General features: G+C 37.6%; 1 protein-coding gene across 1 annotated transcript; it reads right to left on the bottom strand.

Annotated features, from left to right (window-relative positions):
- Nucleotides 1-164: 164 nt before the first annotated feature.
- Nucleotides 165-12884, bottom strand: LCA5L (lebercilin LCA5 like; the record flags this gene model as incomplete). Its single annotated transcript, XM_084306609.1, has 7 exons — nucleotides 165-896; nucleotides 1806-1938; nucleotides 2211-2320; nucleotides 6080-6173; nucleotides 7586-7723; nucleotides 9244-9779; nucleotides 12686-12884. 7 exons carry the CDS (start codon nucleotides 12882-12884, stop codon nucleotides 319-321), a joined length of 1788 nt encoding a protein of 595 aa, XP_084162735.1. The 3' UTR covers nucleotides 165-318.
- Between the last annotated feature and the right edge of the window lie 4326 nt (nucleotides 12885-17210).

The following is a 17210-nucleotide window of genomic DNA, read 5'->3' as shown; positions in this document are numbered from 1 at the left end:
GTCTTTTTTGAAGAATCATTGAAAGAAATTCTAAAAAGTTGAAAGATTTAATGTGTTTTATGACATTAGAAACATTGTTTCATTAGGTTTAAAAGATTTAAAGTGCTGTGTGTTTTAAGAGGAACGATATTTTGATGTATTTACTGAATATCAAAATAATTTGTGTATTCTTATGAGGTTATTCATAATGATTTCATTGGTGTTGGACACTACATTGTAAAGTAGTGTTGGTGGTTTAAAATTTGGCCTGTGTAGTCATGCATCCCTTCAGTGCTTTCTCTCCTCTCCTCTCACGCTTGAACTTGAATGGTTGTCTTTTCAAACACAGCTTGGCCCAAAGAGCTCTTTCATAAGACTCTTTTTCCTCTCCGCGAATGTCTTGTGAGCACAGCCTTCTGCTTCAGCTGAACTGTCCCTCTGCTTGGTTTTTGTGGCTTTACCAAAAGATGGTTCATACAGCCCAAACGGATTTTTCACTTTGGAGTCAAGTCCTTCGCTGCAGTCCTGACGTGCATGTCTGTGGTTGCAGTGACTGCACTTCCTGGGTTTTGTACCTGATGTAGGAATCCCATGGTGCAAATTTTCAGTGGCTTCTGAGAACGTGTACTGTTTCTTCAGCCTAGTGGGTGATTTGTTTCTTGGGCCCGGAGTTACAAATTTACTCCCTGCCTTCCCGCTGTTATTTAGTTGTTCATCTAACTTTTTTTCTTTTTCATATTCTTCCACCACATCTTGATCTTGACTGTTCTCTTTTACACTGTTAGTTAGAGGAGCGCCTTCAGCTTTTATCGTCTTGTTCAGTTCCTCTTTAAGAAAGTCTCTCTTTCTTTCTTCTTGTTTCATAAATTCCAGACGAGTGTGTTCCTCTGTCGGTGGTTTGTCTTCCTCTAAATATTCTGAAACGGAATATTGTGGTTTTTAGGAATGTTCTTAAATTGGCTAGGATCACAAACTGTCATGAAGCATTAATGAGAGCACATTTTATTTCATTATTTCATTTCTTAAGTTGTTATTGATGGCTCTTCAGCCTTGAGGGTTGTGACGGTGCTATTTCCTAATACATATAACAGGATGGAGCAAGATTTAAGCAAGATCATTTTCATTGACCTTTTCCATGACACCTAAATGAATTAGCATGCAAATATAATCCGTATTGAATATGTTACGGTTTCTTAAAGGCTAAATATAGTAGCAGTATAGTTATGTACAAAGTGTCAGGGAAACCACATGAGATCTAAACTCTACTTATCATTTTATTACTATAAAATGGAACTTAAATATAGGTATGCTTTTCTTTCCCTTAGTGGACAGCATGCTTCTTGCAGAGAGCAGAATATCTTGTAGTTTTCTAAAATATACCGGAGTTGGATCCACTTTTTAATGGCAAAGGTATGTGTCCGCTGAATGCCTACAAAATGCATTTCTCTGCTACAGGGGACAATTTGTAATAGCTCTGTGATTTGGAGAGACTCAAAGAGTACCTCCAGAATGAGGCAGAGTCCAAGCTTAAAGGAGAAGTAGGTAGTTGCAATAATGAAAATAACTAAGTAAGATTTCAATAAGTCAGTCAAATACCAGCAGTGGGAGAAAGCCAGAGGGAGAAAACCGGCAAATGGGAGGTAGGAGAGTTTTGCAGTCAGAATCAAAAGACCTGAGTTTTCTGTCAGTTTTAACAGGGGATTTGAAATACACAGGGTGACTTCAGCTATATCAGCTGGCAGACCGATGTAACTTAACCAACATCACCACATCATTCAACTTCTGAAAAGATCAAAGGTGTTTCCCAGGAAAATGTTAAAATGTACCTCTATGCCTTCTACTGAAAGGTTCCGGCTTTGGTATTCTCTTGGCTGATTCCTTCTCAGTTTTCTGTTGGGCATCTGTGTATGCTTCATTTGCTTTAGCTTTTTGGTTCTTATCTCCTGAAGGCTTTTTCACCTACAATTGACAATTAAAGGTAAAATATTGGGGAAATAACTTGTTTAGTGACTTTTTAAAGAATACGATTGGTGCAATACTTGTAAAAAGACTGATATTTTCTGTTAAGTTCTTTGTATCACAACTTCTGTCCTAAGTATTTTCTGTAATAATCATACAAAATGCATGTCATAAAAAGTTAAGATGACTGATAGGTCTGACACCAAAGCTGAGGAAGAACATGCAATTTATTTGAGAGTTTAAGCAAGGGATTGGATCCAGATCTTTCATACCTCTGATAGCAGAATTGGACTTTTTTCTGTTTCCTGGGTCTGGTGCTGTGGCAGCAGCAGTGATCTAAAACTCTGTTTATCTACTTGCACTGATGTGTTTCTGCTGAGACCTATTGAAAAAAAAGACAATCATTAGAAATGCAGCAGTTTCTGCAATTACATCATTGGTATAAATAAAAGATATGATTGATGACTAATAATATTGGTATGTGATCTAGGGTTTAAGCATCATTTTGTGGCATGTCTTAAATGCCCTTTAATAAGGGAATTCTTTCTTACCAATCTGGCTGAAATTGGAACCCACACATAGTAAGAGTTAGGTTTTATTAGTTATCACCTGATGTTAATGAGAAGTTTAAGTGTGCATCAGTAAATCAAAATCTCACAACGGATCCTACATTTTGAATATGTATTCTTCTGTGTATTGCTATGCAAGAGTACAAACAATAAAAAGTGAATAACATAGCTAGTGCACTCTTAGCTGAGTTTGAGGCACACATGTGCTGTGACTTTCCTTTTCGAGGATGTAATAAAGTTTCATTATCTAAGTTTTCTTGGATTTTTTATTAGAGAGTTTGAATTCAGCTACCCAGAAGTTCGAGCATTTTCATCAGTACGTCAGTGCATTGTAAATATACTTACACTTAGATCTACAAATATGTCATGAGCAGATAGGACACGTGAAGTCAAGATAAATGTGTCTATAGCCTAAAGACCATATTGGCTTAATTTGTGTGGTAATATCCTAATGTAAATTTAACAGGTCTGGGAAAGGCTCCTACGTTCAGATCTTACAGCGTATAACAAGCGTGCTTTCATGCCTTCTGACTCAGTTACTCACCTTGCTCAAAGTTAAGCATTTCTATAAGGCTTTGTAGAACCAAACTTCAGGGGCAATACTTCACACTACCTGAAATACCACTGCTATTTGAAAAGGGATTCCAAGGGAGTGACTGAATGCTCCATTCAAATAAATACCTGAACGGAGTTAGGACGGGATGACAAGGGCAAGGCCAGTATATTGTTCTTTGATTCTATTTTTAGCACATTTTGACCTGAGTACAATAGCTAAGAAAGTTGTTAGCAAAGGAGCAAGACTGTGACCTTACCTACGTCAACATTCAACCTTACTCCCAGTTTTGATCTCTGAAATCAGAAGAAGAGTATCCACAAAAACGATGATCTTAACATGTTTGTAGTTTGGTGGTAATAAGGATGTTGATAACTAATTTGAGAATTACTTCTGAAGAAACGGCACCGATGATGTGGAGGGAAACTATTTTCTTTTTTGAACCAGTAAGTTTCCTCAGAAGCCTTTTGAACAGAAAACAACTGAACATTCCTCAGATCCAGAACTAGAGGGAGCTGTACCTCTAGATGAGCTGGTGTGACCTTCCAGCAACTGATCAACGTTTGCTCTCATGGACAGCAAACAATATTAACTAATTTGCTCGAAAGATCAATTTTATTTATGTATATAGAGCTTCCTGATACCATATCTTCAGTTCTTCATCTGGAGTGTTAAAAAATGCAGCCCCACAGTTGTTTTTTTCTTTCCTGCTAAGTAAAAATTTTTACAAATGCAGAAAGGAAAATAACTACTTTAAGAGGTAGCTCTTTCCACATCTGCAAGAGGAAAATTCAGGCCAACAGTGAAAAGGAAAAACGATTCTCAGTAATTCCAGTTCTGGGTTTCTAAATCATCTGTTTCCATTAACTGGCAGAGAACGAAGCACTTACTGGGCAAAAATACCGAAACACCAGACAACTTTGCTGAGAACCTATTCACATAGCAAAATATTGGGTCTCTGTTCAGCTAAGCTAACTTAAGTAGTAATCAATGATTTAATAGTGTAATTTAAATAACAATATTGTAAACATCCATATATGAGTAAATTAAAAAACACACAGAGGGTGATGTGATGCAACTAAGGCTGGAATTCAGTGCTTCACAAAATAAACTTGTCTGACTTGGAATGCGAAGCAGGAATTTCTTTCTAAATCTTAAAACTTGAATTACCAACTTTATCCCTGTAGTTTACTTATCACTAATGCAGAGTAATAGATTTGCAAAAGCAATATATTAGGAAAGAAATAAGCAGTTGACTACAGTAAGACCTCATACTGATAGCATATTTCTAAGAATTCTGGGGGCATGTGCAATATTTCCAGAACTTGTTTGCTACCAAGTAAATTTTAAGTGCTCTTATGTACCCATGTGAAGAAAGTTCCAATTTCTCCTTCAATAAAGAAGCAGGAATATCTAGTATTTTAAAGAGGTGCTTAACCCAGGCAACTCAATGTTCAAATCATTATCCAAAAGTAAAGGTTATTAAGGTGGCTGTGCAGAAAGCTCTCCTACAGAATAGTGACATGATGTTTACAATTCTGAGTAGGAATTTAGATGGGGGGAAAGTACTAGAAATTTGTTATTTCCTGTATAAAAAACATTTATTAGTAAAGGCTGGATACTACAACTAAAGTGTTATGTCAATTACTAGAAATTTGTAAGTGTTTCCAGAAAACTATCTGCTTCAACATTTTTGTCCCTGCAGAATACAGTGTGCATATGGGCAACAAAGCAGGTTTTGGCTTGTATGATTTGTGATTGTTTTCAGCTGCTGCGCCCTCAGGTCAAGGGGTCAGATTCACTTGTCAGAACATAGGTGCTATTTGAGATGCCCCAGCGTATCCAAGGTATCCACATAAGGCTGGCCAACATTACCCAGGAGCAATGGGACTCCTGTGTCCTTCTGGAACAGCTACGGGGCCAGGCAGTGTGCTAGGACATCTCAAATGCCACTGGATACCCATAATTAGGCAACCGAATCCCACAGAAGGTACATGTACCTACTCTGGGAATGGGTTGATAGACAAGATTGTGTATGGTAAATAATTCTCTCAAATACCTGTCTGAGTATCCATATGAAGGAAATACTGTTTAATAAAGACTTTTCTTCCTGTTGATAGAATTAACTTTCTATTATTTTATTCTCTTTCTATACTATTTTAAATAACATCAATTTTGTCGATGGAATTAATCGAGAGGGTATCCCATTACTGGGTTATGTTTGTTTGGTTACTTACACTAAATAACCAAAAGACTACTAAGGATAAGCACTCTGTTCTCTCAGATATGCTGACAGTATAACCATCAGATTAGCCTTTGAACTTTCTAAATCTTGTATCTGAAAACAACTCCTTTCCTTGCATCCCAACAAAACGCAAGTTGCAGAGGCCTCAATAATGGGCATTGAAGTCTCTCTGCTATTTGTAAGCTACAGGGTTTAAGAAGTTTAAAAATGAGTGAACAGCTTTTAAAGACCCAACTAAATTCATTATTTTTGGTAATCTAAGGGCACTTTGAAAGTCTGTGCTAACACTAGCAACTTGCTACAGGGGGATTGGTCATGAGGTGCTTTGATTTAGTGAGACGTGTTGTAGGAATTTTAACTCTAGATGACCACTTCTGGCCAAATCAAAATGAACAGCCTGAACAAAAAATAGGCTACAAAAACTATGTGGAGTGATAGCTTCATGCTCTTAAAAACAAACTGGCAAACATCTCTTGATGCAAATAGACACTTAAAATAGCAACACTATTTCAGTGTCACTGTTAGAATACTAAACCTGTGTGTATCCTAAAGGTTATTCATGATGAAAATTGGGTTAAGTATTAAAAACAGGTCATGTATTTGTATTTATAGAATAAAGGAGCAAAAAAACAAGCACTTCTGTCTAAAGTGTATGTACGAGAATATTTTTAGCCTATATAAAAGTACCATATTGGCTTTTATTTTGCCATACACGTCCCAGTTATAAAATAATATTAAGTTTCACATAACTAAGGAAAATGATTATACTCTTACTCTTTTCATGAGGTACTGAATCACCTCTGTCCTTTGAGATTTTAGGCATCCGATTTGCATAGATATTTTTTACATAAAGTTGTCGATCCTTTTCCTAAGAAGAAATGAATACAATTAAGTTTCTAGTATGCATTAAAAAATACTTTTTACCAAACTAATTTTCCTATGCTGGGAGAAAACTGACATCAATTCTGCTTTGTGCCAGATCATTTGGTGACTCTGTCATTTAATTAAACATGGACCAATCATTTTCTTTCATAAGCCAAATCAAAATTATCCATTTTTAAGGCTAAGAGCACATTTGTATACCTTTATAACACAATATTCAGAAGATGGAGCCTTCTGTAACATGACATAAACTTCAGAGGCACACTTTTAAAAATTGTTTTTCAAGCGTCCTGCTTCCATATTAAAATCTATCTTAAAAAATAATAAATAAATAAATAAATACATAAATAAAATAAAAAAGAGAGATTTCAGTAACATTCTCACTAAACAATTCTTAGTGTGCAAAAGGACCTGCATTTAATTTGGACATACAGGCTGATCTGAAAGGGAATTGTGTGTCTGGACACCTTGAATGGTCTGAATAAGGCAGGTGTCGAAAACTACAAATGTGTGAGTATAAACTCCGTTCTGGCACAAAAATAAAGTTAATAAGCATGACTGGTCTTTGTGGTAAAACAATAGAAGGCTTGGGGAATCTAAACATAACATTAAGAGAACTGAACACGCACAGAAAACTGTGGAAAACACATGAAGTAGAAATATTTAGAGAAGTCTTAAGGTGTGAACTATACTTTAAAATAATTTGCACTCTGGAACAGTTTTCCATTAGTGTTCCCAGAACTGTAGTTATTCCCATCTTCCACCGTTCCATACATAGAACAGATTCTGTGGCAGGGAATTAGCAAATGCTGTTCAGGGGACATTGGCACAAGGGGTACAGCACTGTACTTTCTTCCTCTCCCAGCAGCTCACTGGTTGCTCAGGTGCAACCCAGGATATTTGTTCTAGTGTGCGTTTAGTTTATAAATGTTACAATAAGTGCTGAACTTGACATATTTCTCCACAAAATATTTGCGTAAAGAACAAGCTGGAATTTGAAACAAACTCTTGAAATATTTACTTAAGTCTTTTTGTTAAAGTTTAGTTTTCCAGGTGTTTGGCTTATTTTGATTTGAAAGTGTTTCTGTCAAGGAGCTCATAAAAAGTTATTAGATAGATATATTGGCCTACATCTATCCAAATGGTAACAGGTTGGTGGGGGTTGTGTGTTCAAATTGTGATACATTAACCTGTTCCAATTAGCTACTGAACTACTATTAACTTTTGACAACAATTTCCGTATATTTTGAGGGTTTTTTTTTGGTAGACTATAGGAAATAGACTCAAACAGGAAACAAAAACTCTGTTAGTAAATAATAAATGAGGCAAAAAGAATAGATAAAATTAAAGACTTGAATCTTCCTGCAGCAGCAGAAACCTCTTTAGAATCTGGAATACCTTAATTTTTTGGTGAAGAGTGCTAATTTCCATTTGCAAGTTCTTTGTAATTATCCCAGCTTCAACAGCTTTTTTACTCTCCTCTGCCAGCTGACGACTAAAGGTGCTATTGTTCAACTTCAGCTGCTTTTCTAGGCTCTTAAAAAAATTACATATTTTACAATATGGATATATTCAGCATGACCGTTAAAAAAAATTCAATTCTTACCAGATCTAGAAAATAAGCACACTAATATAATGAAAAGTAAGCTTCTAATTATTGTAAACAGTGAATGACATTAAGGAGCATCTCAAAATTTACTTTAAAAATGAGCAAAAACTGGTTTAAAACCTCATTGTATTAAACAAAAAAAAAAATAGATATTTGGCATTCAAACATAAAAATTAAGCCTGTACAAGAATTAATGAAAACAATAACTTCTGAGACATTTTAAGACATTTCTGTTCACACTGAGATGTATAAACTATGGCATCATAAGGAGGTGTAAATGAAGAGTAGGTACTTTACTGAGTACTTTATCACCAGAACCCTGTGCCATGCACTGAAGTGATAGTTACTAAAATTGTAGGGTGGGAACCCAATCCTGCTAGCTTTTTATAGCTTCTCACTGGGACTTCTGTAAATAGAAAGTTTTCAAAACAGTGTCTGAATTCAGCTGTTTATATTTTCTTTCATGTAATAAAAGTATTTCAGACCTAGCTGTCCAAATGGTTGATTACCTGGCTCTTTATTTAATTCTGTGAATAATGTACCCCATAGAAAATAGAAATTAACCCCTGGAGGACAATGGAAATTTAGTTCTTCTAGTTTTGTAGTAAAGAGCGTCTTCTGAAAGGTTTGTTAAGACTAAAGATGCATGAAATAAAAAGGATAAAGTGAATTATTTCCTCTTAAACTCTGACCTGGCTTCTACTACAGTTGCATAAACCAGCCATAGGAACAACCCTAAAATCTACGACTCCGGACTGTTGCCTCATGCAGCAGCTGCCATCCAGCCAACTGCAGAGAGCAACATTACTTAGTGAAGTGAAGAGGGGATGTAGTTAAGCCTATGAACACCACATGAAAGGCAAAGTGCATGTTCCAGGTAAGGCAGCTTCGGCTGTACAGGTAGCTCAGCAGCGGGCAGGTGGGCTCTGCCTGTCACTAACCCCAGGTTTCACCCAGGTGAATCAGGGCTCGGCGAGGTCCACACCATTGCAGCTAGACTGCCCAAGAAAGCCTTGGTAACTCCACGCTGCTGGCAGGGAGCAGAGCAGCAAAGCTGGGATTAAAAAAAAATAAATATTTGACGTTCTCTACCTTCAGCAAATAGGCATTGCCTGCTCTGCTGAAGATCACCTGCTCCATTGAAGATTGCTCTCCAGCTACATGCTATGCTTCCCACCTAACAGGGGCAAGACAGAGAACTTAAGTCTTAAAAATTGTTATTGCCAGATTTAATTAATTCACTCATTACTGACAGATTTTAAAATATTGGAAGGGGACCCCCTACTTTTTTTAGTACCTTATACTCTGGATTAAAAAGAATGCTCAGTGTTACAGGACTGTATCAAAATCATCAATGTGACAAGGAGCAGCTAAAAATTTTCCGCTGCTCATGCACAGAAACCTCTTCTATTATACTTCTACCAACACAAACATAGGCACATATTACCTGTATTCTCTTATTATTCACTTCCATTTTTTCTGTAAGGACTGATAATTTGTGATAAAGTTCCTCTCTTTCTGCAAGAGCCTCATCTTCCGAAAGCATATGCAAGGCCTGCAAAGCATCTTTAGTTTTTAGCAGCTCTGCTTCAACTTTTCTGAGCTTCCTGGATGTGCTTCTTTCTTCCTTCTGAGACATCCTCAGATGTTGCCTTAAAGCTCTCACCTCACTACAATGCCTTGCTAAAAGATCGGGCAAAACCCTTTCTGAATTTTCATATCCACTTATGGCCTTCAAGTGACGCCACTGGAGCTGCTTCAACACCTGGTTTTCTAAGTTTGATGTTCTTAATTTCTGTTGTAAATCAAATATTTCATTCTTCAGCTCTTTAATTTTGTGAACTCTTGCTGATAATATTCGCTGAGCCACTGTATTTTTTTTCTGGGAAATCACATTATTCTGCAGGCTTAAAAATGAAGGATTCTGATGCGGTTTCTTCTTAGCTGGCAGTTTATTTCCTCCTGCATTCAGACCAAAGTAAACTGACATTGATATATAGCAATCATCTGAGACAGCAAAATCACTGTACTTCTTTACTGCTCACATAAGCTCCTATACTACTCATCCAGGCTACTTACATGGTAGTACATTTGACAAAATACCCAAAATCTATACTAAGACACCAATGTTCAAGTATTTCATAGACATCTCCATTACAGATTTTATACCTGTGTGTGTATGTATTTATGTGGCTGTACTGAGCTAGAGCTACCTAGGCTCCCTCCTTTCACTCTCAGGAGCCATTTTCATTTGAGAAATGCCATTAATAGCACGGCGTCATGCTCACTTTCCTTTAATAAGGGTAACTAAGTAGGTGTCGTCTTCTGGGGCAAACACCAATAAAACACTGTGAATAATTTAGTGAAGTATGCTTATACAGTACACAGTACTCCGGTATCAACAGAAGCACTTGTTCCCTCTCTGTAAATATTCACCTAACTCATGTATTCATGATCTGGGGATTGATGAACCAAATGCATCCCATCTAGAAAGATTCCTAGAAGCATCAAGAGCAGGACCTACACCTTGAAAAGGGCATGACAGAAGAAAAATAACAGTAATCTACAGGTCTGCAAGCACTCAGAAACATGACGTGGTTAAATTTCTCTGCAGCTATGACTTCTAACCAGAACTTTTTTTTTCCTAGGACTTTTAAGTCAGCTTCAAATTGAACTAGGATTTTAACCCTTACATGCTTGTAAGCATAGAACAATTAAGCAGTTGTGTACGCTGCTTCTATACAGTAATTTAAAAAAATCTTTTTTGCCTTGCTTTCTAAGTGTATCACTGTCATTTGCCTCTCTGTCTGGCCAACGTTCTAAGTGAATTATTTTCATTTTCCTTTCCTGAAATCTAATTAGAATTTGAAAATAGTCAAGGCTGTAAATCTCTGTGTTTTCTTCTTTTTCAGGCACATACTCAGTTTCACTATAGTTCTCAAGGCATTCCAAGCTGTATTTTGCTGAAGTTTATAATAGTAATGTATAGATCAAATAACATTGTGAGTATAAACCACACGAGGTCCTAACCCCCCAAAATGAACAATTGAAAAGGACAGATTTTTTTTCAGAACTTCTGTTGAATTTGAGGGGTTTCTGCACACAAACTATTTAGGGGAGCAGGCCCTGACTAGAACACCCTGTGGCAGAAGGGAAGCAACATCAAAGGCACGGTGGGAAAAAGCAAAGTAGGACACTGCTTCTGGCAGCAGAAAGCCACAGCCTCGCTCCTTTTGTGACCGCAGCTAGAACAGTGGAAAGCTCTGGAAGGAGTGTTACCTAGGAAGGCAGAGGTGAATGGGACCGTGGCTTCTTTTGGGGAAAGGTTCTTCCTGCAGCAGCACTTACTCCTGTCTTTCCACTTCCCTGCTGGGGACAGCTAGAACAGCCTACCCGCTCTCTGCAGCTTCTGTCCAGCTCTGGCACTCTCCTTCCTAGGATGCCTTGGACCTGACACTGATACCTGATTTTTAAGGCAGGAAGCTAAAAAGTATTGAAAGTGGTCAGATATATAATTTGGATACAATAAGTAGGCAGGTGGTGATGGAGTTGGAATGGCAGGAGAGACTGTAACAGGGGAAGGGCAGTTTATGTTTTTACTTGGGCTTTAAATGAATTAAGAAGGATTACCATGGAGATTCAAGTAAGCAGAGAAGAAATTATAGCAGTGACCTGAGGTCAGTGATGTTTAAGACCTTCTGCAGTGAGCAAAATTAACAGGTGCTGTGAAAAAAAAACTCATTAGATGTAAAAAACAAAGCAAATATGCCACTATCATGCCTGCATATTCTCTGCAATATGATTCCACTGCAGAAAGACTACAATAAGACCACAAATGCAGTCATGCAAATATTTGTAAAATGAGAACAACCGTTACAGTACTATTTTATTTTTTTTTCAGAATACAATGAGAGGATGTAAATCAAACTGGAAAATACCTTCCTGAAAAAAAAAAAAAAAAAAAAAAAAAAAAAAAGATGAAAACGCTGTGAAATCTATACAGGTCATACAGGGCAAAAAATGTGGGTTATAAGCATCTTTCTGAGAAACTGACCATACCAAGTAACCATGAACAAACAAAAATAATCACTTAAAATATCCAACACAGCTAGTAGCCAATAATATTTCTGCTAAAAACAATTCTAAAAACTGGTTATTTTTTTGGTCCTCTAGTTTCATGCCTGTCTGACTTGACACCAGCACGAAACTTACATAATAGAAAGATAATCAGCGTTTCTTCTCTCCTTTTTGGTAGATCTAGATGAAGTTTCAAAGCTTAGGAGGAAAAAGGTCAATGGTTTGACATTTTTTGACCTTGTATGCTGGGATTTAGGAAGGTATAGGTCTAGAAATGAAAATATGCAGGATAGATTCTTCACTGTTAACATTTACATAGAGGTAATATATTTGTGCTCTATGGTCTTCAGTTAAAGCATAAATTTAATTTTTACTTAACACACTACAATTAAGCTGGCGAAAACATGGTGTTTTGTGTCAAAAACAACACATTTGTGCAGAAATGTCATTTTTGAGTAACCTTCCTTAGGAAAGGCTTTTTCAGATTCATCATCTCATGAATGGTCAAAACCAGAGAAATTGGAATATTTGCAGGAGAGCTGTTTTAACAATGAGGAATATAGACTATAGAGGTGTTCTTGCATCTCAGGTGATTATCCTGCTGCTTGGATCACTGAGCTTTGTGGAATAACTTGATAAGGAATCCCTACCTCTCTTTCTCCCCTTCCCAGTGTTCAAAACATGATTTAGTATTTTTATTCACTGTCAAAATATTTCCCTTGCCTTTCTAATTACTGAAAAAATGCCAAAAAGGGGAAACAGCCATATTTCTCAAGACAGTTCCGTTTGTCTACCAAAAGAAAACAAATTACCATTTTGTGAGAAGTTATGCTGTCCCTTTTTCTTCTTTTTCTTTTTTTCATCTTTTGGTGTTTTCTTTTCTTCAATTCCTGGTAGTTCTAAAGAATCACTGCTTCCAGCTGTTTCAGAGGACGTCATTGACAAAGCCCTCAGAACAGTTAGCGTGAGGATTTTTGCTTCCGTATTCTCCACTGCGTCGCATACAATCATTACCTCTGCTACAGCTCCTGCTTCTGATACTTCTGTGCTTTGGGGAATTGTGTGTCCCTGACTTCTCTGCCACACACGGACTTCCTATGACTTAGTATCTTCTTGCACTAAAATGGGGAGGAAACAATCATCCAAGTTCATCACTGTGTTGAGGTAGAAGTCTTAAAAATTAGCCTCTATAACCTATTAGGAATCATAATGTTTATGAGTTGTTTACACTTAAATAATACTAAACAGTATGCAACTAAATTAAGCAGTGCTAAGAAATACTAATCCATTAAAATATTTCTGTAGTCTGTAGGAAGCAGCAGGTTTATTTACAGAAAGAATTGCAACATGAGATTCAATAGTTTTTATCTCAGAATTTACTGTAATACTGCCATGCGTTTTCTGAAGGTTTAAGAGAAGGCTTTCTAAAGGTTTATTACTGTTCAAATGTAATCAGATACCACAGTTTGTTTCCAGTAGTGTACATATTTTCTCCATGATTAACATAATTTAAAAGAAGTGCAATTGTATTTATGTTCAATGTCAAAAAAGTGCTTTACAATATTAAAAAATAATTGTTTCTTAGGTCTCTAGATGCCAGATACTGATAGTATTTTTATATTATTTTTAGCTTTCCATTTATATTAGAAAAATATCGTTTCATCAGATTTTTCAATACTTAGATCACAAATCAGATCACAAAGTTAAGTTATGCTTAAAATAGGAAAAAATCTTAACTGGCCTAGTAACCCTGTAAGCAGAGGATGTAGCAGCACATAAAACTTTACAACAGAGTATTTTATGATGGAAATAAAAGTTTTTTTGAACTCTTGTGTGTTGTTTATTTTATCTATTTTCAAACAAAATCAATCAAACAAATTTTAAAAACTTCCTTAAAAAAACAACTTCCCAATATAATCAAAGTATCTCTGCACAATTTCAGAAGAACCAGTACGGAAAACTCTCCTGTTGCTTAACAAAGGCAATTTTTTCACATTCTAACTACACTTAGTACATTTGTTTGCTTTCGAAAATGCTGTAAAAAATTTGACGACATATCTAGGTACTCACACAACTCTGAAAATACCACTTGAAATGCACTGTTGTTGTCAAAGATGTGGAGATCTTATTTTGTTTATGTTCTAAGTAGCATTGCTGCTTCCTTTGGGGCTGTCTTTTTTCAATAGTCAATTTTCAAATAAAGCGATTATTCCTAATTAATTTCTTTAAAGATAACATAATTAGCATAAAATGTAAAATGCTAACATTTTCTATTTCTTTGTAAATATGTTATACCTCAATATTTTTTGCTTACTGAGTCTACTGGAGCACAGAAGAGATCAGTTTGGCAACATTATTTAAACACTGTAATTCTGTTAAAAAAAAATATTTCCTGGGCTACACTTCAGTCCCTTTCTTAATATGACCCCAAGACTACCCAGACCATAGTTTTACAAATGCAGAATTCTACCCACTGGTATAGCAAGCTGTATATTTTGGGGGGATTTAGGAGGGAATATCGATTCCGTAAAAGAGATTTGAGAAGAGCTTAAAATGATATTCTAGTTCAGGTAAAATTTAACAAGTAGCTTTATCTTAAAAAAAAAAAAAAAGGGGGGGGGGGTAATATTTATAGTACATTATAACTACTTGGTTGACATTTTTGCTTCGTGATGGCATTTTATTTTTAATTAAATTAAATTAGAGGGAAATCACCAAACTCCCCTTCTCCCCCCACCCCCCCCCCCCCCCCAAAAAAAAAAAAAAAAAAAAGTGTAATTTAGGATTGAACAAATTATTTTAGGTCAAATCAATACCGTTTCCTTACTCTTCATTCCCTTAAACAAACTATTCCTCATTATGGGAGATTAGGCAGTGCCCACGGTCCTGCTAAATTTGAGCCACTGCCATAAGCCCTGGCTGATGGGAACCCGTATTTTGAGGATTAGATGAAGGACAGCTTGTTACACAGATTTGTAGCTCTGTTTCAGATTGATTTGGCACTGTCAACACTTTCTGGCCAAATTGTGTTTAAACCAAATAAGCTTAAATTAAACTTGAAATTACTGCTTTGATTTTGTTTGATGAGACGCGTGGGTTGAGGCTCGCGATCCGGCTTCAAAAAGCAGACAAAGGGAAGTAAATAAAACAGAAAAGAAGAAGCCAAGAGGCGACCTCTGCCCTGCTGGCCACCACCCCCTCTCCCAGCCCCCCGTCCCGCAGCCCCTCCCGCCGCCATTACCGGCCTCTCCAGCCCATGGGGGCGCCGCCGTTGCCATGGCGACCGGCGGCGGCCGCAGGGCACCCTGGGACTCGTAGTCTCAGGCGGCTCCGCCATCTTCTCTCGCCCCCGCCCCGCGCTCTGTCCCCAGATGAATCCCCGTTCCCCGGCCCCCGCACATATGTGAACCCCACTGATGGGGGTACTGCCCCCACTTCTTGGGGCAGCTGCCCCACACTGGCCGCTGGGGAGCCCCAGTGTGCGTCCCAAAACAACACAAGGCCCTATGTGAAGGGGGGAGGCTAACGGGGGGGGGGGGGGTTGCAGGCAATGGGGTTGTGCTGAAACAGGTAGATCCGAGGGGGGAAATCGCCTAAAAATGAAAGCAGCCGTGCTGCGAATCGTGCTCTAAAATCCTTACCTGTAAAGGTTTCTGGGGACAGAGGTCTTGGGCCGTATCCTGTTTTCTCCCCATCTCCTTCAGGAGGGGTTTCAGGTGCGAAGGATGGGAGAGTGGCATTTGCCAGTTCTGTCCCAGCTCTGGCCGTGTGGTGGTGCAAATATTTAGCACTTTAAGTATTAATTATTAATACCGCTATATTTGCAACAGTTTATCAGTATGCTTTGAAGCAAGTGACCTCACCACTCTTTCTTTCTAACTCTTCAGAGCGTTACTATCCAAATTAACTCATTTGGAAACAGTATGTTCCCAATCGCTTGTCATTTTCATTCAATTTACAAGAGTGTACTTACATACATATTTTCCTGAGAAACAGTCACTCCTGGCAAAAATTTATGTTTTCAGACTAAGTTGTTTATCTACTTTTGCAGGTAAATTTTCAGTGAAAATACCCGATTCTAATTGGCTTTTCCTTTTGCTGGACCTCCTGTTGCCTCTTAAAAGAAGAAAAAATGACAGATGGTGAGCTACAGTAAACACAGCAAACTATCCATAGCATTATTTTTAGTTTTCACTAAGGTTTCTCAGGATTCCTGTTCCATATAAGAAATACCACATTTGCTGCATTTTCAGCTTCATATAATGTTTCAAACGAAAAAACAAACAAACAAACAAACAAACAAACAAAAAAAACAACAGCAACAACCACAACCAACCAACCAAGCAAAAAAAAACCAACACTACCTTAGTTTCAAGGATAGCACTGCTAACTATTGTGTTTTCAGCCCTAATCACTAATCAATCCTAAAAGGGAATTTCCATTTAAAGTATTTTTAGGATTGAACACTGCAATGTTCAATCAATAATTAGTTGTGCATGAACACGTTCTAAAACCTAGAATTTTCATCTCTGACACCAGGTCAGCTTGCTGACCTATTCATGGTGCTCGTTTACAGCAAAACTGAACTTGGCCCTTAATACTTGAGAGTTATCTGTTAACGTTTAACATTCTCAAAATAACTTTCATGCTCAGAGACCTGCAAATACGTGCAGGCAGACGCTGAATTGTGACCATCTCTGGGATAGAAGGCAACAACCAGATGAAAAAAAGAGCATCCTGCATACCACAGTAGAACGGAATATTTTTTACCAGGAGTTCTGGACCTCTTCTTGTGCCTTGGGAGTTTTCACTGATGATGCAAAAAGATGGAAAAAAAAATAAAAATCCAATAATAGAGACTGGATACATACAATCAACAAAATCACCCTCCTCAGTATCAGGAAATACAGTGACATATTCATTTCAGATAAGCGCCTGAGCCCTGCAGTTTGGATCATGATCTGAGTTCTTTACAGCTGAGCGCGTTTGTTACAGGGGCTTATTTCAATATGATCTCTACTAGAATTACCTCTGATCCTATGCTCCCCCTACTCTTTCTCCTCCCCTTCCCTTTCTAACGTGAAATTTGTATCTACCCCTCTGAAATGTCTTTGTTGTTGTCAGGGAGAGGGCACAAACCCTTTTGTACAGGAGGTGGCTGTAACAACACAGATGCAACTTTAAACGTTACCCTACAGCTCTGTGATCCTGTTCCCTGTCCCTTCTCCCTTGTCCCTTCCCCCTCTCCCGAACATTTCTGCAGCCTGCCTCATTGGTGCAGGACTCTCCTTTGCCTTTTAGGGACTGCCATCCTGTCAATCTAATGCAATAAGGCCA

The sequence above is a fragment of the Netta rufina genome, assembly GCF_964035555.1.
Source record: "Netta rufina genome assembly, chromosome: 1".
NCBI classification, from domain to species: Eukaryota; Metazoa; Chordata; class Aves; order Anseriformes; family Anatidae; genus Netta; species Netta rufina.
This window is presented reverse-complemented; position numbering and strand designations above follow the sequence as displayed.